Source organism: Prunus persica, chromosome G8 (assembly GCF_000346465.2).
Source record: "Prunus persica cultivar Lovell chromosome G8, Prunus_persica_NCBIv2, whole genome shotgun sequence".
In the NCBI taxonomy this organism is placed as follows: Eukaryota; Viridiplantae; Streptophyta; class Magnoliopsida; order Rosales; family Rosaceae; genus Prunus; species Prunus persica.
Window position 1 is genome coordinate 14,328,573 of NC_034016.1, and position 22,613 is coordinate 14,351,185.

General features: G+C 34.2%; 2 protein-coding genes and 1 non-coding gene across 3 annotated transcripts; 2 read left to right on the forward strand and 1 right to left on the reverse strand.

Moving 5' to 3' along the window:
* LOC18766167 (myb family transcription factor EFM) lies at positions 7,835–11,145 on the forward strand. The gene is made up of 5 exons (XM_007201013.2): positions 7,835–8,383; positions 8,716–8,969; positions 9,057–9,435; positions 9,893–9,969; positions 10,157–11,145. The coding sequence occupies exons 1-5, from the start codon at positions 8,170–8,172 to the stop codon at positions 10,415–10,417; spliced, it is 1,185 nt and encodes a 394-aa protein (XP_007201075.1). The 5' UTR covers positions 7,835–8,169; the 3' UTR covers positions 10,418–11,145.
* Positions 17,218–20,960, forward strand: LOC18767561 (la-related protein 6C). Its single transcript, XM_007199986.2, has 10 exons — positions 17,218–17,921; positions 18,869–18,950; positions 19,039–19,133; positions 19,249–19,320; positions 19,408–19,487; positions 19,593–19,671; positions 19,785–19,832; positions 19,901–19,969; positions 20,053–20,181; positions 20,411–20,960. Exons 1-10 carry the CDS (start codon positions 17,424–17,426, stop codon positions 20,642–20,644), a joined length of 1,386 nt encoding a protein of 461 aa, XP_007200048.2. The 5' UTR covers positions 17,218–17,423; the 3' UTR covers positions 20,645–20,960.
* Positions 21,342–21,415, reverse strand: TRNAI-AAU. Its single transcript has one exon. It is a non-coding gene; the product is annotated as a tRNA-Ile (tRNA).

Here is a 22,613-nt window from a genome sequence, read left to right on the forward strand (position 1 = left end):
GAGGATCCGGATTCCATTTGGTATGCAATTAGATTCAAAACACAAGAGATATTATGTAGGCATTTGGAATAAATAATTAAGATAGATTATTTGTAAGAAATAATGGAAAATACTATGGAGATAACATGAAGACATTGTGTTTTATATCTCTATATAGATGAAGTTTGCCAATACATTGGATCCGACCTTACACAAAGTGGCCTATAAACTTGATATTCCGAACATTACTCAGTGATTATTCAATATGTCCACTACACTATGTCAGATTCTAATGAAAAATAAGTGAGATCTACTATTGCACGTTGGATCTCACATGAGACCAAACCTATATACATCAAAAATTTGCTATTTAACAAGCTGGACTTTTGATTTGTTACCCTTAATTAAACCTACTAATATATCTTTCGAATGAAACTCTTTCTTGATTTCTAGAAAGGTAAGATCGATGGGAAAAGGGAGAGTGGAAAAAAATGATGATGATGTAGTTGGAGAGGACTTGAGGGAGGGCCCAATAAGTGGAATCCTTGCAAGGACCAAGCAAGAACACAACACACCAATAATGCCATTGAATACAACTCCTTAAAAGCAGACAAAGACATACCAAAACCCTAGATGACAAAAACAGCCTCACAAAAAGTTGCGAGAAGGAAAAAAAAAAAAAAAAAAACTGTAATTTTTTGGATATCTAGCATTATTTAAAAAGATTCTATCCGTCCTTGACATGCAAAAGGGGACCCACTTATTTGCAAAAGAAAAAAAAAATGGGTGAGGAGAGAGAGGCAAAAGATACCCTCCCTCAGGAGGAGGTCTCGCAGAAATTGAAATGCCAAGAACAAAGCTTGTCATCACGTGAAAGATGCTTTTGGGTTTTGATAAGGATTGTGTGTGTCTTCTTCGGAAGCATTTTAAATTAGGTATTGTGTTTGTTCTTTTGATTGACCCAACAAGAAGCTAGTTGCCTTTGTAAGTATCTTGAAAGTGAGAGGGAATTGGCTCATGCACTGAATCTTGTGGAAATTTTGAGACGTACAAATTGGAAGGTGCAAGGTGCAAGATGCATATGCTTTTCCTTATCTCTATATATAAAAATGAGTATAATCAATTCATTCTTTAGAAGATTCGTTTGTTTTCAAATCAGATAAATTTTTGTATTTCCTAATAATATGTGTATATGTAATGATAACCGTACGTATATCAAAATTATATACTATGTCGTCGATTATATGCAGCATGTCGACAGAGAGCGTTATGAACACTCAAATAAAACCATTTGAAACTCATAAAGCTACAAAAGGAGTAGAGGATATCCAATTCTCTAGCTCTAAAATCTTAACACATACACCACGGCCGGGTAATAATCAACGTAAGTTTTTTTATTTTTTTATTTTTTATGAATCTATAGGGCTAGAATTCGGATGTGGTAATGATCAACATCATATTTTCTTTGAATCTCATAATAGAGCTGAATATATTGAAAATTTATTAATGAAATGTAACCTTTCATACAATGAATAAATAAATCAATAAACAAATATGAAGGTCATGAAAAACTAGACTCTTCATTATTTGTGAATGTCATTTATATTTTACAAATTGTGCTTACCAGTGGATGCGACGTGAGTACATTCGATGTTAATTTTTCTAAAATATATGGTAATCAAAATTATGTTTTTTAAATTAAAGAATAGAGTAGGTGATGATCTACCTACCTGTATATATAATAAAATGCATTATTTTTAATTTCTACCGACAATTTCATTTTGTTAAAATTTGTCAACAAGGAAACTCACTAGCTAATACATGCTTTTGGGGAGAGTTGAATTAACAGAACACTAATTTTTTTCATTAAATTAGGCCACCTCCTTAATTTCACTGCAGCCAACTCAAACTCAAACTCAGAGATCTTTGTATTTCTTTTATACTGAAAAAAAAAAACTAATTTATAAATTATGTGCTTATTTTATTTGTTTAAATTTATATATTAATTATTTGTGATTCTTCATGTTGCTTTCTTTGATGGTAACGTGTGGGAAAAATATATATATATATATATATATATATATATATTCTGTGTGGTAGAAAAGTACTAAACAGTTGGGTGGTACAGAGATACCATTTCTTGGATTCCAGATAGTACCAAAATAATCTCTTCAAATCAAAATTGAGATGCTTTGCTTTGGCACTCAAAACACAAGTTGGTTGGCTTTCAAGCGGTCAAGCCAAGCTACCTCTCTATCTCTCTCTATCTCTCTCTATCTCTCCTTTTCTCCTTTATCTCTATATTTTTATAAAGTCTTTAGAGTAAATTCCATGCCTTCCCTTTTGTTTATCTTTTTCTTGAATGGATCAAAGACCTGGCTTCAATTCCATGCCATCATTTGCTTTCATTAGAAGCAGGATTGAGAGAATCTTATCCCCTTTGACCCATCATAATAAACAATATAAAACTAAATAAGCACACAAAGAATAGGGTATAGCTCAATTGGTTGAGCTCTTTCACCTCCATTAATGTGGGTAGAGGTTCGAAACTTCTAGGCACCCAATGAATATCTGTGTACCCGCCCACCCATCGCTTGTACTAAAAAAAAGGGAAAGACCGCATTGTGAAATGACTCAAATGCCCTTCCACGAGTCACTCATAATCTTGCCATTTTCATTTGCATTAATTAGACTAAGAGATGGTTAAAATTCTACCAGAGTGGCTAATTTTGCACTTGCTGGTATAACGGAGTCTTGTTAGGTAAGGTGCCATTTGCTAGGTGCCTTTGGAGAAATTATACCAAGGGGGATGAATGGAGTTGATGGGATGGAATTACACATGGGTAAAACCACTCATGAAAGATGTTTGCACATGATATCATCTTCTTCTCCATTTCTTGTGCTTTGATTTAAAGATCACAATGGCATGTGAACAAATTTAGATTAGGCTTCAGTGTATAAATCTTTTGTCAAACTTTCTTTTCACGTCAAATTCTCGTTTACAACACTTGAACTCGGAATATTTTTCAACAAAATAATTCAAATGGTCAATATCAATAACATGTGAACATTTAGACTCTCTAATTAATTTACAAATAATAGAGAACATGTACATGCAAAACACAGTGTAGATGTGCTCAAAATAGCAATTAACATTGACCAAGTAGGTTTTTGTTTAAATATGTAAAGCTAGAATTTGGTAGATTCACAACATATAACATGGTGTAATTCTTCCATTATATTGAGGTATCATAGCATTATGAAAAGAAATAAAATATCATATAATTTTCTTCTTATTACCCACCAAACTTGTTTTTTCTTTCAACTTATTGACTCAACTTGAACCAAAACATAACATGGGAAAACCAACCAGTTGTTTTGGGGAAATAAAGAGATTATTTAAATTGTTGAAGAAATGGTAGAAATTTTAGGCATTAGTTGGGTCTTTTCTTAGAACATCTGAATATTTAATTTTTTTTTAAAGGAAGAAGATAAAGATATGGGAAAAAATTGGAAATTTCAATTACTTTCATCTTATTTTTTACTTTGATGGTTAAGAAAATTATAAATTGGGCGATTTTTTCAAAACCAAAGTATCTAACAAAATGCAATTGTATTTCTCCCATATGGTCATAGGTTCAAGTCCCCATGATATCTGTGCGTGTGAGTTTCCCCCCTCCCTCTTAACTTTGGTATAATAAAAATTTACAATTATACTGTATTTTCATGAATTAATTAATATAGTGCTACCCTCTTAACTTTGGTATAATAAAAATTTACAATTATACTGTATTTTCATGAATTAATTAATATAGTGCTACCGGCCAAAATAAATAATATATCTGTTCCTTTGGCCAGTGGAATTCGTTGACAGAAATTAATATATTGTTGAGAAAACAACTTTATAGCCCATTTGACTCATATATATCTAGGTTTAAAGAATATTATCATTATTTTTAATATATATAAAAAAAACTTGGTGGGTTGAGAAGAAGCAATTAATTATCATTCTGGCTTGAGAAAAATGAATATCCTCAATTTTTTAAAATAAAAGGGATGTAGCGATAGTCTAAACTACAAAGGAGGGGAATTTCTCATACACACACAACTATGATGTCGTGGGAATTTGAACCTGAGACCTCTGGTCTAACAAGTCAAGTCTCTTTTTCATTGGGCAATACCCCCGTTGGCATTTTTTTCTTCAATTTGAAGAGAGAAAACTGAACACAAAAAATACATTTTAGTGTATGTTTTTTTGTTTGTGTGGATACAGATGTTAGTGCTTTCTTATGTAAATAAAAAGACCTAGAAAATTTGGAAGGATGTGATAGGAAACTAATGGAATGGAATAGACAAAAAGATTCTTAGATTACAAGCATCCGACAAAAACTAATGGAGATGCGAGAAATTGGAGCCGGATCCAATCCAAACTTTCTTTAATAAATATATTAAAACAGAGAAAATTGAACTTGGTGGAGCAGCTTCAAGAGAATACTAGAATTGAGATAGATTCTTCAATTCTATGGACTAAAGAAAAGAGATGGGAATCTAATGGCTGTAAAAGCCTGTCTTTTTTTTCCTTGAAAAGGGCATCTTCTTCTCTCTTCCTCCTCCCTCCTCCTGCCAACATTAACATATATATTTGTTCCCTACTGAAATCTCTGGCGATATCGAAGTTGGCCCCAACATTTTTCACAAGATTCCTTATCTCTAAGTTTTTAGCCACCTTTGCTGAATTGATGGGTCCATAAACATCACCCAATCACATGTTGTATAGTCGCTTAATAATTGCTCTGGATTTTGTTGGTTTTCTAAGTGTCATTAATCAATTGATGCAAACCGGAATCTATAGATTTATTTTGATTTTTTCGCTTTTAATCTTTAGAAGAAAATGAGGAGAGCTTAATGTTCATCATGTACTCGACTAGTTTTTAGTTTAACGTTAGTTATCTTCACTTAATTTCGGTAGATTTGAAATATTTTCTTAATTCACACTTTAAATAGGAATTAATCCTACTCGAACACGCCAAATGACTTGTGAACCTTCAAGGGAAGATGACCTAAATTTTGGGTTTTGGAATCCAGAAAAAGGTATAGAAGAAACAAATTTGGTGATCCACCAAGCCGAACCCTAAGGTTTGAAAGTGGGGTGGATTCCTTTGAAATTGGGGAAGAAAAAAAAAGCCAACCACTACCCAATAGCATAGAAAGCCCTGCCAATGGTAAACAAACAACTACTATTTTTTTTAATTTATTTTTTTCTACAAATTATTAAATAATAAATAGCTGTGAAGGACTGAAGGTCATAAAATATTGTACATCTGTAGGAATCTCAATGGACACAGACTGACTATAACATGAAAATTCCACTTTGGTGGCCCTTCTGTTCCCATTAAAGAAATAACACCACTTTGACCTACAAGCCAGGGCTACAAAAAGTGGGTTATAATTAGGGCAAAATTATATTCTCCATTTGACTGAGAATGGAGATTGGATTTGGAGGGTTGAGATCCATGCTCAACAACAAAATTATAAAAGAGATGTAAAGCTATTTCAATATAATTCACTTTGAAAGAACAACAACTTTTAGGTTGTGAGATTGACCATTTCAAGACACTTTACCATATTATTTTACTCTATTTTTACCTGCCATTGCAGAAATGTTTAACACACAAAAAAAAAGGAAGAAAAAAAAGAGAGACCAAATTCTAGAGCATCTATTGGGTTCAAAGTTGGTGATGAGGCCTCAAATTGGTGGTTGGATGCTTTTAGGGTTATGGCTTAGAGTGCATATTGACCATTTCTTTCACCTTTTCTTCATGAAGGGTTGCTTTAAGATAATTGACCCTAATTGGCCAACTCAAGTAAGCATGTGGGGATATTGAACAAAATGAAGATCAATTTCTTTATCTGATTCTCTAGCATATATATATATATATATATATATCTTGTTGCTTTGAAGAATAAAAGAGGCATTCATTCATGTGAGCTAAATTGGTCATTAAATTATAGAATTTGGATGGCAAGTTGTTTGCTTTAAAACACTTGGGCAAGATTAGATCATGGTGTTTGAATGTTGCATGTGAGTGTTGGCTGTTCAACCTCTTTTTCCTTCATGAGCATCCTCCTTATATAGTGTTCATCAATCAAACTATATTTTGATTTCTTTGGGCAGGGCTTTTTCTACATTTTTCTGCATTTAAAAATGACACAATATTGAATTTGAAGTGTGGGAGGATATAAGATAGGAGTTTGAATAGTATGTCGATCTTCATGGGGCGGCCTAAAATATAATACGTGACCAAAAGGCAAAAACATCTGGCTCCAACACAAGTGTTTCTTTTTTTATGTTTATACTTTCATTTTGCCAAATTATGTTAATGTATTGTATTAGAATTTTGAAAAATGTTTAGCTCTATTCACATGTAATGAAGTAAGGATGCATGCCTCCATACACAATAGAATATAATGGACTCATACACCTACAACGAGGCTACACGATTATCACATTTAATTAGGTATTGAATTCATCACAAATATATATATCATTTTCGTCATCCATGTCAATTGAACTTGAAATCTCCTCCAATCAAGCGGAGGCAAACACTATTAGACCCAATTTGTTTAATATATCTTCATATTAATCTCATAATGCTAAACCACCATTGGAAAGCACAAAATATACCTATTTAAGATTTGCTTGGCCAACGGGTCGAGTAGAAGAGGATCTTGATTTGCAGACCAATGGTCATAGGTTCGAACCTTCATAATACCGTGTTAGTGTGTATATGAGAAACCCTCTTCCCCTTGTAGTCTAGACTATCGCTTATATTAAATACCTTTTTGGATATTAGGTTTTATACAAAAATTCAATTTAGTCACTGAGAAATTTTTTTAGTCAAATTGGTCATTGTGTTTCCCAAAGTTTACAATTTATAGACATTCCGCTATCTTTCGTCAAGTACAATTTTTATTTTTATTTTTCTAGGAAACACATTTAGTCTTCCTCTAACTAAATGAGTTATGGTATATTGTGTTTTTAAGGTTTAAGAAATTGAAAGAAATCTTGTGCTGAAATCGAAATCGAGACTTCGGATGGGAAGGAGACGTAATCATGATATATATTGGTAAGTTATTGATTTCATTTTAATGTGGTTTCGCTTTTTTATTTTCCTTATACCCCACAATTCAATTTCAACACAAGATTTTCCCAAATTTGTTTGAACCCTAATAGTAAAACATACCCTAACTTGTTGAGTTAAAGGAAGAAGACTAAAGGTGCTTCCTGAAATAATAAAAATAAAAACTGCACTTAACCGAAACATAACAAGATGTCTATAAATTATAAATTTTGCGAAACACAATAACCAATTTGGTTTTTAAAAAAAATCCCAATGATCAAATTGAATTTTCGTGTAAAACTGAGTGACCAAAAAAGTAGTTAACCCAAAAATAAATAAAAATTTGGTTGTAATCTGATAATTATATGAAACAATAAAAACAAATCCAAAATCCAAATACTCATTAATAAATATCTGAAATTTGAATGCAACATGACATACCTTATTTGGTTCATACATACTCATCCAATACAAGGGAAAAATAGTTTCCACTTCTTCAAAGAATATGAATATTATTATTCTTCTACCACCGTCACTCTCCTTATCTATTTATTTTGTCAAGATTCTATAGCAAGAAATTGATACGAGTATTTACTATTTACTATTTATTAGAGAGAAACAAAGTAGACTTTCGATGCCCGAGCTAACTCACTCAGAAGAGAAAAAAGCCCGAGTTAACTCGGGAAGACAGAAGGGTAGATAAAAGACGCGACGCCACGAAAGAGACTTTTTTAAAAACCCGTCCAAACTGGGCGATGCTTTCTCTCCCTCAAGAGAAACTTCTCTTCTTCTTCTTCCTCTCTCTCGACTTAATATTCCTTTTTCGATTTTTATTTTCCTTTTTAATTTTCCCACTTTTTCTCTGCCCCCAAACACCCTACTCACTGTATTATTTATAACATTGTCTATATAAATAGATCCTCACTATTTCTGATTCTCGGTTTTCACCTCTCTGTTTCTCTCTCTCTCTCTCTATCTCTCTGGTCAATCACACACAAACACAAAGCAACAAAGCGATTGCAAACAGAAACCAAAATACCTGAAGGATCCAAATCATCAAAAATCTCAAATGGGTTCGGTTCCTCCTGAACTGAGCTTGGATTTTAGACCCACTTTTGTGCCTAAAACGATCAGTGATTTCCTCAAGGAGGTTTCAATGATCGGTAGTGTATCCGAGAGGTTGTCCAAGCTTGACGATTTTGTTAAGCGATTGGAGGAAGAGATGAGGAAGATCGACGCCTTCAAGCGCGAGCTTCCTCTTTGCATGTTTCTCTTGAATGATGGTTGGTTTTTGTTTTTCCATTCCACTAAAACATTAAAACTTCGATTTTTAAGTACATATTTTCCTTTTTAACTTTTTTTTTTGGGGAAAAGAGGAACCAATTCTGGAGATGGGGTTTGGATTTTTTATGGTTTTGATTGATGGGTATTCAGTAAATGATTAAATTAGTTCGATTTGAGAATTGGGGTTTTTGGTGTTTGTTGGTTTTGGTTAATGGGTTTTTTTGTGTGCTCGAAATGGTTAATGGGTTTCTAGTTTTGAAGATATTGATCAATGGGTTTTTGTTTCGTTCTAACTCTTTTTCTGGGTTTGCTTTCTTCATATTGATTGCAGCGATTCTAGCTCTGAAGGAAGATGCAGTGCAATGTGCGGCACCAAATGTTCAACCAGTGTTGGAAGAATTCATACCATTGAAGAAAGATTGTGAAAAAAACAATGGAGGAACCAATAACAATAAGAAAGAAAAAGACTGTAGGGATAAGAAGAATTGGATGAGCTCTGTCCAGCTTTGGAACACTGATAATTATCAACATCCCTCTAGTGATTTCCCATATGATCGAAAGCAAGTTTCTGAAATTGATTCTAAGGTAAACAAACAAAACATCAAAAAATTTGAATAAAACTAAACAAAGCATTGAACTTTATCTTCTAACTGAGACAATAATCTATGGCAGAGAAATGAGGCAGAAAATGGGTTAGCAAATGAGGATCCCTTCCAGACATGTAGAAATAGGACTGCTGGAAGAGCATTTATGCCATTCAAGACATACCCTGCTTTCTCTGTCACGGCGGCTAGGAAGGAAGATAAGGAGGAATTGCCAGTTCATGGGCTGTCCTTGCTTACTCCAGGAATCAAGAATCCAAAGGAAGAATCAGCTTCCAGTGGTTCAAGATCCACTTGTGGCAGGGCAGTCTCCTTCTCTACTGCCAATGCTCAATCCAATATGCGGACTCCACCGCAGCAGCCAACTAGCCGGAAACAGAGAAGGTGCTGGTCTCCGGAGTTGCATCGGAGATTCGTCAATGCCTTGCAGCAACTTGGAGGTTCACAAGGTTAGATATTGGAACTTTTTTTTTCTGGTCAACTGTTAGATATTGAATCTGAAATTCAGGTTCTAATGTAAATTAACATGTATGTCTTACTTTCGTGATTGTGAGAGTCTAGATTCTAAAACTTAAATTGGAGTTAGTTCCCAAATTTGTTTTGTTTGCTCATTATTTTGGTTTCATGGATTTGATTCTTTAGAGTTCACAATGGAAATGTGGATTATTAAATGTTTGAATCTGGAAAAGGTGCAAGTATTGTCATTTTCCTTCTATGGCTAGGCTACTTTAATTTTCAATGGTTGAACTCCAGAATATCTTGTGCTATTAATCAAACATATGTATAAGGATATTAGTATGAATCTGGCAAGTGACAGAATATTTGTTGCATAACAGATATTTATACTCTCTTTATTTTCCCCCACCATATATAGTGTCTAACTTGAACTTTTTGGATCTTTTGCAGTGGCCACTCCAAAGCAAATTAGAGAACTCATGCAGGTTGATGGCTTGACCAATGACGAAGTGAAGAGTCATTTGCAGGTCGGTTCTAAGTTTCCCTTTCCTTGCTTCTGTTTGATTATGTAAAAAAATTTCAAAGTAACAAAGGAGAAGGCATTGTGGAAGTCTTCGTCCTTAGAAAGACTGAGATTGGACTTTCAAACATTTTTATTACTTTTGACATTGCATGTTGATGTTGAAAATTGAGCGAATTTTCTTGTCAATGCAGAAATACCGACTTCACACAAGAAGAGTTCCAGCTGCCACTGCAGCCCCAGACAATCAATCTGTAGTTGTTTTGGGGGGCTTGTGGATGTCCCAAGATCAATATGCTGATTCTTCAAAAGCTAGTAGTTCCCAATCTGGCTCACCCCAAGGTCCCCTCCATTTAACTGGAACTGGTGGAGATGATGAAGATGATGAAGATGCAAAATCTGAAAGTTATAGCTGGAAAGGTCACATTCAAAAATCTGGAAAAAATGATGTATAGAGTTTATCCACCATCAATTTTGCAGATATATTTATACATGGGAGGAGCCAATGAATATAAAGAAAAATATAATTACATTATACATAAAAGGAGAAGGATCTTGAGAGACAGACAGAGCGGCTATGAAATTTTGCAGGATTAGTTTCCCTTCCCCTATGTCTTGAGTATGAGTTTTATTGTCTCAAAATTGGTATAAGAATTTGTTGGTTAGGTCCTCATGTCCATGGAAGAAACAAGGCCATTTTTCCTACATCAAGCTCATAGTTCCATGGAAGTTTTATTGTTTTAGATTTGAAGTCTTTCAGATGGGTTCTTGAGCATTTCAGGTGGTGGAACAATTCAATCATGATCTCATCTTAAATGGGCCCTGAGGGATCTGTCTCTCTCAATCTGTTGAAAACTGACCCTGCAGCTTCGTCGCTTTTTAATTCTCAGACTGAAGAGAGCTCCTTTGTCTAAATTATCTTCAGAGGAATGATGGAAGTATTGGTCAAACTATGAAATCCAAGGCGCAGATGAAATGTTTGAAATCCAACAGCAAACATCAATTGAACATTTCAACTGATGAAAAATAAATGTCAAAATTCTATGCTTTATGATTGTTAAAAACTAGGCACTCGAACCATCTTGTTTTCAGTTTTGCGTAATTGTTGTCTGTATTGTTTCTTTTTGGTCAAAATTGCTGAAGACTTCCACTAATCCAAATAGAATAAAAAAGTTGTGCAGAATGGTTTGCTTTTTTTCTTCTTGTTTTCACCCTGGATTGGACAACTCCAGATACCAAACCTTTAGGACTTAGCAGAACCGCATATCAGCTTTTATCAGGAGAATAAGGTGGAACCCTCTAACAGTTAACATATTCTAATGTCCTTGGAGGTATGCCTTCCTAAGTAGATGACAACTTCGGTATTTTCAAGATTACTATTGTACTCTTTTGGTCCATGGCATTTTGAAACTATGCTTCTGCTTGACATTCCTAAGCTCAAATGAGATGATAATTAATTACTCCATCATATTATTTGAAAAATAGTGGTTATAGTAATAAAAAAAATTGTTTTGCATTAATGAAATTGAGTCTTCAATTCAATCCCATTCTGCCTATATTTCTATTGTTTAAGTTATCTTTAATTTGCTTCTAGCCCAGTGGAAAAAGGGCATTGATTTGCATACTAGAGGTCTTAGGTTTGAATCTCCATGATATCATAGTTGTGTGTGTGTGTGTAAGTAATCTCTCACCCTTAGGGCTCGTTTGGTACACAGGACTGTCTTGGCATGGACTATGTTTAGGGACTGGTTTGGCTTGGCTTGGCTTGGTCTAAGTTGGATAACACTTATCCTGTGTTTGGTGTATGCTGAGACTAGGACTAGAATTTTTTTTATTTTTTCAAAAATATCTATATATATATGTATATATACATGTATATAAGTATATTATAATAATATTATATATTTTAAATAATATAAACGTACATACATATATATATAAGTGTATATAGGTGTATATATGTATATTATAATATACATGGGTATAATACATATATTATAATATACATGGGTATAATACATATACATATATTTATATATATGTATGTATAATATAATATATAATATATATGGGTATGTTATAATAATAATAATATACATGTATATATGTGTTTATATATATATGTATATGTGTATATACATGTATATATGTACATCATAGTATATGTGTATGTAATAATAATAATAATAATAATAATAATAATAATAATAATAGTAATATATGTTATTAGTATTACAATATAATATATGCATCTTATACATTGGTGAACATAGGACTAGCTAATCCTCCATTTCTACATGGGTTTAGTAGTCCCCTCCTAATGAGGCATTTTTGGTGGGCCCGATATTAGCAATCTCATCTAAGACTAGAATTAAATGAAACAAACATGGTACTAAATTTAGTCCAAGCCAGTCCAAGCCAAGCCTGTGTACCAAACGACCCCTTATAGTTTAGACTATCTATCGCCTATACTTAGAAAAGAAATTATCTTTAACTGTTTTAGCTAGTGCAATCTTTGTTTTGTCAAGACTAGTAGTCTGCGGTTCGATCTTCCATGACACTGTGTTGTGTGTGTGTGTGAATAATATGATGGACTGAGTCTAATTTACATAAGCATTTGAACATGATTTTGTGAACAATTCTCTAAAATAAAGCCATCAATGCATTTACTAGGACAGGAGATAAACATGCTTGAAAGAGAGCAATGATTAATTTCAATGTTTTGGCTACCAATAATAAAAAAAATAAGTGTCAATGTTCAATTTGGTGGATGGCAGATTGGCTGTGTTTTAGCTGTATTGAACAAGATGAAAGGACAAGATCCGGACTTATCTCCTCTATTTTCTTGTCATTATCTTCAATCCCTCTGAGAACTGATGGTTTCTTATTTTATGAAAAGTAGACAAGGAATGAGTTGACATTATTCTCCCAAATTCAGGCCACCTAATAAGTATCAGTTTGAGTTCTTAATTAAGAGATTTTAACTGTTGTAGGGTAAAGCAAAAAAATCCAACCAAAAACGATTATGACATTTGTCCTAATTGCAGACACAAAAATGGTAAACTCAGAAATGATGAAGGGCTCAAATATGCAGAAGGCCAAATCAATGAAACTCATGAGCCAACCTAGCCTTTCCTTTTCCAGCAATTCTGTTTCAGCTACTCAAGACCATTAATCTCTTGGACTCAAAAAAAACCTCTATCTTTTGCTTTTTTTCTTCCCTGGAATGATATGATAATGAATTAAACAAATATATGATAAGTATTCCAAAAGATATGATAATTTGGTCAATTTCTTTAGATTCGAACTCTCATTGCACCTTGACAGTGTATGCGTGAGAAAACCCTTCTCTCCTTCCTAACCGTGTAAAAAAAAAAGGCCTCTTTATTAGAATTATACTAAATCCTGCTGATTCTATCTTTTATACCTAACCCTGTCATATCCCACTTTAAAGAAAACATAATCAGTTGGTATGTTTATCTGAGCTGCATGACAAAACAGTCTCTCTCAGAAGCAAAATAATAGAGAGAATCTTATAGACAAGATATAATGAAGGGAGCCCATATTGAGGGCCCATTTTGTGGATGGTATAAATGGTTTGTTTGGTGACAGAAGTGAATGAAAATGATGGAGGGTTCTAATTAATTTCTCTTGCTAAACAAAGGGTTTATTTTATTCTTTTGGTTTTGAGTAAGCTGATCAGATTTCAAACCCAATAGTTATTCTCTTTCCTCTATTGGTAGAATGGAGATAGAATATGAGAAGCAGCTACACACATTTGAGAAAGTCACATGGCAGCAGAAGTAAAATATAAGTGCTTGGCCCACACCAACAGCATTCTCATTAAAGATTCCGTCAAAGACCAGCCATAGATAATGATCCCTGCTGATAGGGATGACATAATTTGGAATAATTGACATGGAAAACACACTCAATTGGGCAATTACAGATAGGGTTTTGGAAATTTGGTACAAAGGCCAAGCAACTAACTATTTCCAGGACTTTTCAGGGTCCTAAATTCTATCTGAGATTCCCATGTGTTGCATACACCCAAAGGAAACTGTGTTTGATAATTCATGTTGACAAGATTTGTGCTCTACCATGACAGATTTGGCAGATTTGGCAACTTGACATATCAGCTGTGAGTTGCTCAGTTTTTCTATGATTCAGGTCTTTCAGAACCAAATTCACCATCCACAAAATAAGAAAAGTGCCTTAAACAATGCATATTTGAGATTCTCTGACAGTTGTTTGTATCTGATTCTCAATTTACCCCATGATTGGTTTATTCTTATGATGTGGCAATGTTTTATTTGCTGCAAATATTCAAAGTCCATAGCGGATCTAGAAAGAAAATAAATAAAACGACAATGTATCAGTTGGTGTAATAAGTTGGTGTTTCTAACATTACTCACTTATAAAAAAAACAAAAAAAATTGATGTCAAAGTTTATGAATGGATTAGCCAAGAAGGGATTAGAACTTATTTAACTGCCGCTACTAAGTATGATGAGATTTAAAATTTGGAATTTATAAGACAGGTTTTGTTTGGGGTCAAGTGCCCAAGGAACCATGCCCAAGATCTAAGGTATGAGATCCATGTTTCAGGGCTCTTAGGATAAATTAGGGTTTAAATTTCTGATTTTGGATTCAAAGCCTAAGTTTTGGGTCAGTATAATTTTGAAATGTTAACTTATGTTCTAAATTTATAAGTTTTATCTTTTTTTTAAAATCAAGAGTATATATAAACTTCATTAAGGCAATCAAACAGATACATATCATATCAGTAATCGAATGAGTAATTGAATCAGCCTTTCAGCCTAGTCTTCGAGTCTTCCAAGTCTTCTAGCTCTCTAGGCTCTCCTAACCCTAACAAGCTTTCCAGTTTAGTTGTCCAAGCTCTAACTTTAATAGAACCTTAGGTGCTACAATTGATATTGAGTGAGGAAGAATCAAATACATAATCTCTAGCCAACGAAGTCTAGCCTAGTGAAAAAAGACATTGACTTGCAAACAAGAAGTCTCAAGTTCGAATTACTATGACATCTTGGTTATGTGTGTGCGAGAAACCCCCCCTCACCTGTAGTTTAGACTATTGCTTGTACTAGAAAACACATAACCTCTAATGCAAGGATCGATACTCTTGAGAGATTCTCCAATAAGTCTCTAAGTTAAGGATTTGTTACATATTTCTAATTTTGGTCATCAAATTGCATTCAGTAGATGTGTTGGTATATTTAATATGCAACATACATGTAATCTAATGGTCAAGATTAGAAATATGTAACAAATCCTTAATATAAAATACTTATTGGAGAATCTCCTTGATACTCTTAAAGCTTGTTTGGGACTGGTTCTTTAGAAAGTATTTTTGCTCATAAGCGCTTCTAACAAAAGCTTTTTCATTATAAAAATCTTGAATTTTCATAAAAAAATCCTAGTGCTTATTGAAAAAGCATGTGGAAGTGCTTCATGAAGAAGCACATAGCAAGTGCTTCTCCATAAAGTGCTTATAAAATATTCTGTTAAACACTATTAAAAGGTCTTTTAGTTAATAAAAAGTGCTTACAGTCCTTCCAAAAGCACTCCCAAACAAGTTCCTTAATCACCTAAATTATAAGTCCGTTACTCATAATTTTATCTCAACTCGAGAGACAATGTAATTTATCAACAAATAAATAAGAAGTATATTGACTATTTCATCATGGACTTGTCTTCTTCACACAGTAGTGGAAAAACCGATGTTCTTCCTTAGAAATGGACCAAATGGAAAGTTGAAGTCATAAATTATGTTCGTTTAACATCTCATCGGCCTAAATGGCTGGCCCTCTATTGATCCTGTAATAAGGCTTTCCTCAACTTTGTGCTTTTGAATTTATATTGGGCTAAAAAAATCTATTGGGCCAAATCTCAAGTGGGTGAAGCAGCAATAATAGAGAGCATATAAATAGATAATCTAACAATTTTTTTATTTTATACAAATAATATTCTATTTTAATCTAATCTAAATTACGGAAAAAAGGAGTGTAGAGTGGGGAGCATATCCGTACTAGTCAACTTAACTAAGTCTATATCGAACAGTTTTTAAATACACTATTTTTTTGAATGGGGACTAGTAACCCAAAAAGCTGAATTACACTTTTTAATCCATGTAGTTTGTGTTATTTTTCACTCATCTTTAGTATCACAAAGACATCTTTAGTCATCTCTCTTCATTATTAATCATGCACATTTGATAAATAAAAATGTCTCATCTAAAACTTATCCATTAATGATGCATTCATTGTTTTAGAACTGAAGACAGTTTTTTTACATGATTAAAAATAAGTGCTGCTATTTCCATGTACCTGTTTTATTTCATCACTCACCTTATCTTCAAAATTTAAAAGACAAATTTACCTGTTATAAAATGACTTCTAAAAACTTAAGGAAACATGTTAAAACTCACTAGCCTCTTCACACGCGTTTACGTGCCTACGAGAGGCTATTTTTTTTTTTAAAAAAATTAATTTGTTTTAGAATTAAAAAAGATAATGAATAGTTGTGTTCCATTAAAATAGGATCCATTATCTGATTTTCTTTTAATTTTAACTTCTTTTAATATGAAAAAGTGTAAATTTACCATATTATCCTCATTTAATTAATAATTTCAATTCTTAATGTTTACATTAACCAAGGACATTTTCTGCTATTTTGAATATTTTACCATTCTCTGTCTTTTGCTATAAATTTTTTTATAAAAAGGATAAAAAATACAAAAAAGATTAACCCCACCCCACCCACTGTCTTTTAGCCTCCACCCACCCTCTCGAACCCTCCTCCTTCTCTATTTCTTAACTCAGACCCCAAGCCCCAGATTTCTATAGTCACCCCACAGTGGAAAGATATGGGTATTTTAAGAATAATGGTGGGTAGAAAGATAGGATTGTGTTTTTTCAAATTTATATGGTGGGTGGAAACTAAGGTAAGTGGAAAAATAGGATAGGAGTAGAAAGAGCAACACTCTTAAAAATAAAAAAAAGTAACAAAAAAAATATTAATAATTTAATTAATATTCTACATTGAGTTTATCAATTTATTTATAACAAAATTATCAATTGGAAGTTAATTTTCTTTCAACTTCATGCACACAATACTTTTGTGTGTGTCAGTGTGTCACCATGCTAGAATTGTCTTCCTTTTTATCTTTTTGAAAAGAAAAAAATGGAGAGAGAGAGAGAGAGAGAGAGAGAGAGAGAGAGAGAGAGAGGGAGAGAGAGAGGTTGTTAGAAGTGCACTCTCGCTCCCCAAAATGGTCACATGAATCATAAATGTAATTGTATGACCAAATTTGTAGGACTAGTTGAGAGAGAAAAAGAGGACACTTGGGCAAAAAGAAAACCTCAAAATAACCAGTCAAACCCTCAAGCAACGGTCATGTGTAAGAAAAATCAGTCCCTACAAATCCCAGATTGAAATACGGATGCCCCAATATCTGGGCGCCAAACAAGGCTTCAATATCAAATTACAGTTACTAAACTTGCAGACAATAATCAGAAAAAACCTTAACACTCTAAAAAAATCAGAAACACAGAGAGAGTGGGTAGATAGAGAGAGAGAGAGAGAGAGAATAGAAGAAGAGCAAAAAGGAAAAAAAAAAAAAATGGCACAACCACAACCACCTGGGGAGAAAACCCAAGATGCCCCAGAAATGGAAGTGAAAGAAAACCCAATAAGCCCATCCTTCAAATTCAATGCACAAGCACCTGAATTTGTGCCAAGATCACATACCCAGATGCCCATTTCTGGTTATTTTTATCCCTGCTTTCACTTTCTTGGTGAGTCTGCTTCCCCTGATTGGTTTTACATTGGGGACCAGGAGTTGCCTCCTTATTTGATCTCCAATAATCCCAACATCCCTCTTGCCAATCGATCCAAGAATGCACTCCCAGATGATCTTCAGCAGAAGATCATCAAACAGGTATTCTATGAATGTTCATCCTTTATAGTTTATGTGTTAATGCCTCTATTGTTTCCTGTGATTATATTCTTTGGATGATTTCTGTGTTTAAATTCCTACCTTTCATGCATTTATATTTGGGTTTTGTCTCATCTTAATGTCTATGTATTTTTTTTCTTTGCAAATATCATTGTTCCTGTTGAGCTCCTTGAAATTGACTACATTTGTGTATTGGTTTTTATTTATATTCTTTTAGACTATATTGTTAAACTATGTACCTGCAAGATCTGTTTTTTATTTGGAAGATAAATTATATGTCAGGATTTGGATCATGTTGGGCAAAGTGGTATCATCCTTTTAGGTCCTTCACTTATTCCCATCACTTATTCCCATCCCTCCATGGCTTTTGCAAGTCAGATTATATTGATTCAGATTCACACACCTGCTATCTGAAGAACTTATTGTTAACTTGATATACATTGTCGGCCAATTTTTCTAACCGTTTAAGTTTTCAAGGTCTAGTGAATGTCTAATATGGTAGGAGCTCTAATTGCCAGAGGTTGGGTTCAAACCTTCCAACCCAAATTCCCCGGTTTCCCCTCTACCTCGCACCTTCGTTTCTTAATGAAATTCGGTAGTAGGATCTTCATAAATAATATGGACCTTATCCAATTTCAGATGAGAAACAATTCCAGGATTGCCAGGCAGGAGATTTACCCCAGAAGTCATTGAAAGCTTTTGTCCCATAAGGGAACCCATCTCTAAATGTTGATAACAATGAGAAATCTCTCTACAAGTGATAAATCATCTTGTTTCCTTTTCATGTTATAATTCTGTAATATGCATGAGATGTTAAGGCATTCTACATATTGGTTGCCTGACATCCTTATTGATGCTGGTCATTAAACAATTAGGACTGAACTATGACAGCACCTCCTGAATCTAAGGACTATTTCTGCATAAAACAGGTGGAGTACCAGTTCAGCGACATGAGTCTGCTGGCAAATGAATCTTTAGTGAAACACATAAGTAAAGATCCCGAAGGCTATGGTAAGCATTTTCAAAGTGTAATTTATACAGATTAAGTAAATTTTTTGGTATGCTTTTCGATTCACACATGATTTTTTATGTAAAACAGTTCCAATATCTGTTGTTGCTTCCACCAAAAAAATGAAGTCACTTATTAGTAACAACCACATGCTTGCACAAGCACTCCGGTCCTCTTCAAAGCTTGTAAGTTGTCTGATAGAATTCTGATCAGTTATTTTCCTTTTCTTTTCTTGTCTGAATAATATTTCTCATTTGGTCTTCAAGCTTTCATTATTGTTCTTGAATAATGTTATTAAAGGTTGTAAATGAAGATGGCAAGAAGGTTAGACGTAAGTACCCTTTCACTGAAAAAGACAAAGAGGAATTGCAGGTAAAAACAGATTCTTCCTAAACCACATGGATGTAAATAGCTTCATGAATCATTTTATGTTGTGTCTTCTTTCTCTCCTTCCTGCAGTCGCGTACTGTTGTGGCAGAGAATTTGCCTGAAGATCACTCTCATCAAAACCTAGAGAAGATATTTAGTGTGGTTGGAAGGTTGGATTTTTGCACTGAGCTTATTATTTCACTTCCTTGTCTTTTGTGTTATCATACGTTTTAAGAGAATCATCACTGCATATTTACATTTGCTGTCAAGAACAGTGTGAAAACCATCCGAATATGCCATCCCCATGAATCTAATTCTTCCCGGTCCAAAGGCGATTTCATTATCAGCAACAAGGTACAAGATTAAATTGAACCATTTTTTTTATCTAATAGTCATACATATAATTCTGAAGGAACTTATTGTATAAGTTTTCTTTTATTCCTAAATTTCTTCTCTATTTTATGAAGCTTCATGCACTTGTGGAGTATGAGACAACAGATATAGCAGAGAGAGCGGTACGTTGATTGCTGTTATAACTTCAGAGTTACACCATTGGTTTTCTTAACATTTTTTCGTGCTACAGGTTGATAAGTTGAGTGATGAAAGGAACTGGAGAAAAGGGCTCCGAGTAAGGTTGCTGCTTAGACGCTCGGTATGTCTATATAAAACTTCTATATCTTTAACCTCCAATTGTTTGACATAGCCTCATTACTTCTGATGTAATTTAATTTACAGCCAAAATCTGTTTTGAAGAACCGAAAGTCTGATTTCGATGGCATTTTAGAGGATGAAGAGCCACAATATGACTGTGCAGAAGAAACTTCTCAGCCAAGCAACCCTGAATTGGTTACCGATAGTCCTAATGTGAGTCTTTCCTTGCATACCAATCATAGTATCGTGCCATTACATCACCATAACACTGTCTTTTTACAGCATGTAGATCCCTCAGATGGACTGAGAATAGTTACCAAATGTCAGTTGTACAAAGTAGATTGCATGCTACGTTTACAATGAAGCAATGCTGCATGTGTCACAAATAGTTTTATCAATTTCAAATAAGATGTTGATCTCACATGAGAATATGTTTGGGTAGGAAGAAAATTTGGCGGCATCCAAGAAAGGATGGGCTTGGGGGCGTGGTAAGGCCCGAGGGCGTGGCCAGGGACAGAGTGGCCGCGGCCTGATTGCTCCATCTCCACAGTCAAGCAATACCATCCAGTGTGAAGCACCTGCAAAACAGAATGCTAAGGGCCCAAGAATGCCAGATGGGACTAGGGGCTTCACCATGGGAAGAGGCAAGCCCGTAAGCGCCATCAATTCGCTTTAGGAGTGATTGGTGGTGCCCCATTTTGGTTGAAGAAGGTCTACTCAGTTATTGGTACATGCATGGCTCTGCCTTCCCTGAGGAGTCTTGAGAAGAAGGGGGATTTTGGTTAAGTAGCCATAATTTATGAAATGATTTTTATTGATTTAAACGAGATGTATAGTATGGTAAAAAAAAGTATGGGGATGTCATAGCTCTTGGCAGTGATCATAGTGATCACTTTTTTTGTTTTGCATTTTTTATAGAGGTACTTTGCATTTGGGATGGCATTCAGTTCTCTTTGTACAATTCTATTTGAATAATGAAGTTGATGGGCACATCTCCCTCTCTCTCTCTCTCTCTACTGCTTAACTTTTCATGGTTCCTTTATAATCACAATATCTAAAATATTTAAACACAACAATAGTCATAAGCACTTGCTCAATGGAGGACTTCATCAGCAGGATTTGGTTCAGGTGTGGAATTCATGGTGGTTTCTGGTTTGAGATATAACCAGCAAAATTTGAAACCATGGTAGGGTTCTTGTCAGAAATCGTTTTTCTTTAGAAGAAAGAAACAAATATTGAATCAAAAATCTTAATGAAGAATTTCAAATCGTAATCATTGGGCCCATACACAGAGCCTTATTATCTGAAAGCCGGAACAGTTTGTTTTCAGAAGGATAAACCCCGAAAAAAAGAAAAAAAAAAGTGAGAAGAAGTGGCCCATGCAGGTCTCGAACCTGCGACCTTCGCGTTATTAGCACGACGCTCTAACCAGCTGAGCTAATAGGCCTTGTTGATGGAAACGACTTCCAAACGCAATATAACAGTAACTTTCACATATTTATTTAATTTATATAAGAGGCAATATAAATTATTCTAATTTAGAGCGAGGGAATATGAACTTGGGTATGAGAGGAAGAACACGTTGCATTGACTAACTAGTCTAACCTAACATATGCAATTACAAGTGCTTTTGGGGAATCTTAGGATGAGTTTTTGATTGATGGCATTGTCCACCAAATGCCAATTGCCCATCTACAGTTTTGTAAAAACTTAATCTTGTGATGGGATTTCAGCATGAGTGCTCCTTTTCAATTGGAGTGGATCCCAAAATGAAATACATGATTCCTAGCAATCATGTCAGGCAATGTGGTTAGTCATTTTCCATTTTTAAGCATCAGTTTTCCATATGCATCATTATAGTTCACTTCAATTGGCCACTACTTCATGTTTGCCAACTTATCTTTGTACCCTTTTATGTTGTACATGATTTGGCCAAATCAACCTAAGAAGCAAGAACACAATGCTTTTTCCAGTTCAACAAGCCTTACATACATGGAATAGTTCTGTAATTATGTGTTCATCTTTTCTCTTTTTGTTCACTTTGCATCACCAAGGCTAAATCGTTACGAAAATTGCAACACCTTTTTTTCTTCTTCTTGTTTTTATAGAATTATATTAGAATTATATTACTTCATAACATAATTATATTTATAGGTTGGTTTACATCAGTATCTCAGTTCTCAGTTCTTTTAAAATTGAACCCAAGTTCATTGGATTTGAACCACCTCTCTGATAGGATATGCCATCAATGGAAGAGATAGGTTTTGTTAGGTCTCCAGTTTTTTTCTCTTACCTTACCACAAAGCAAAATGGGATGACATACACCCACCCAGTCCAGTTCTTTTCTGAAGTTAATTCTATCAGAAGTGCAAATGTAGTGGCATGAATGCCATGCCAAGTGCTTTTTCAAATATCTACTATCAGAAAAAGTTGCAGACTTGCAGTTGTATAATGCAAAGTGCTTGGTGAAATATCTTTGGTTAGCCTTCACCTCAGTGACACTTGTACTTCCACTCTTTTGTATTTATATGATAAACATTAGGCATTTTTTGTGCAGGCCGCCCCTTATCTCTGCACGTTGACTTAAAGACTTAAACAATATATTCTCATGAATCTTTAATATGAGATCCCACTCAGGTTTTGGA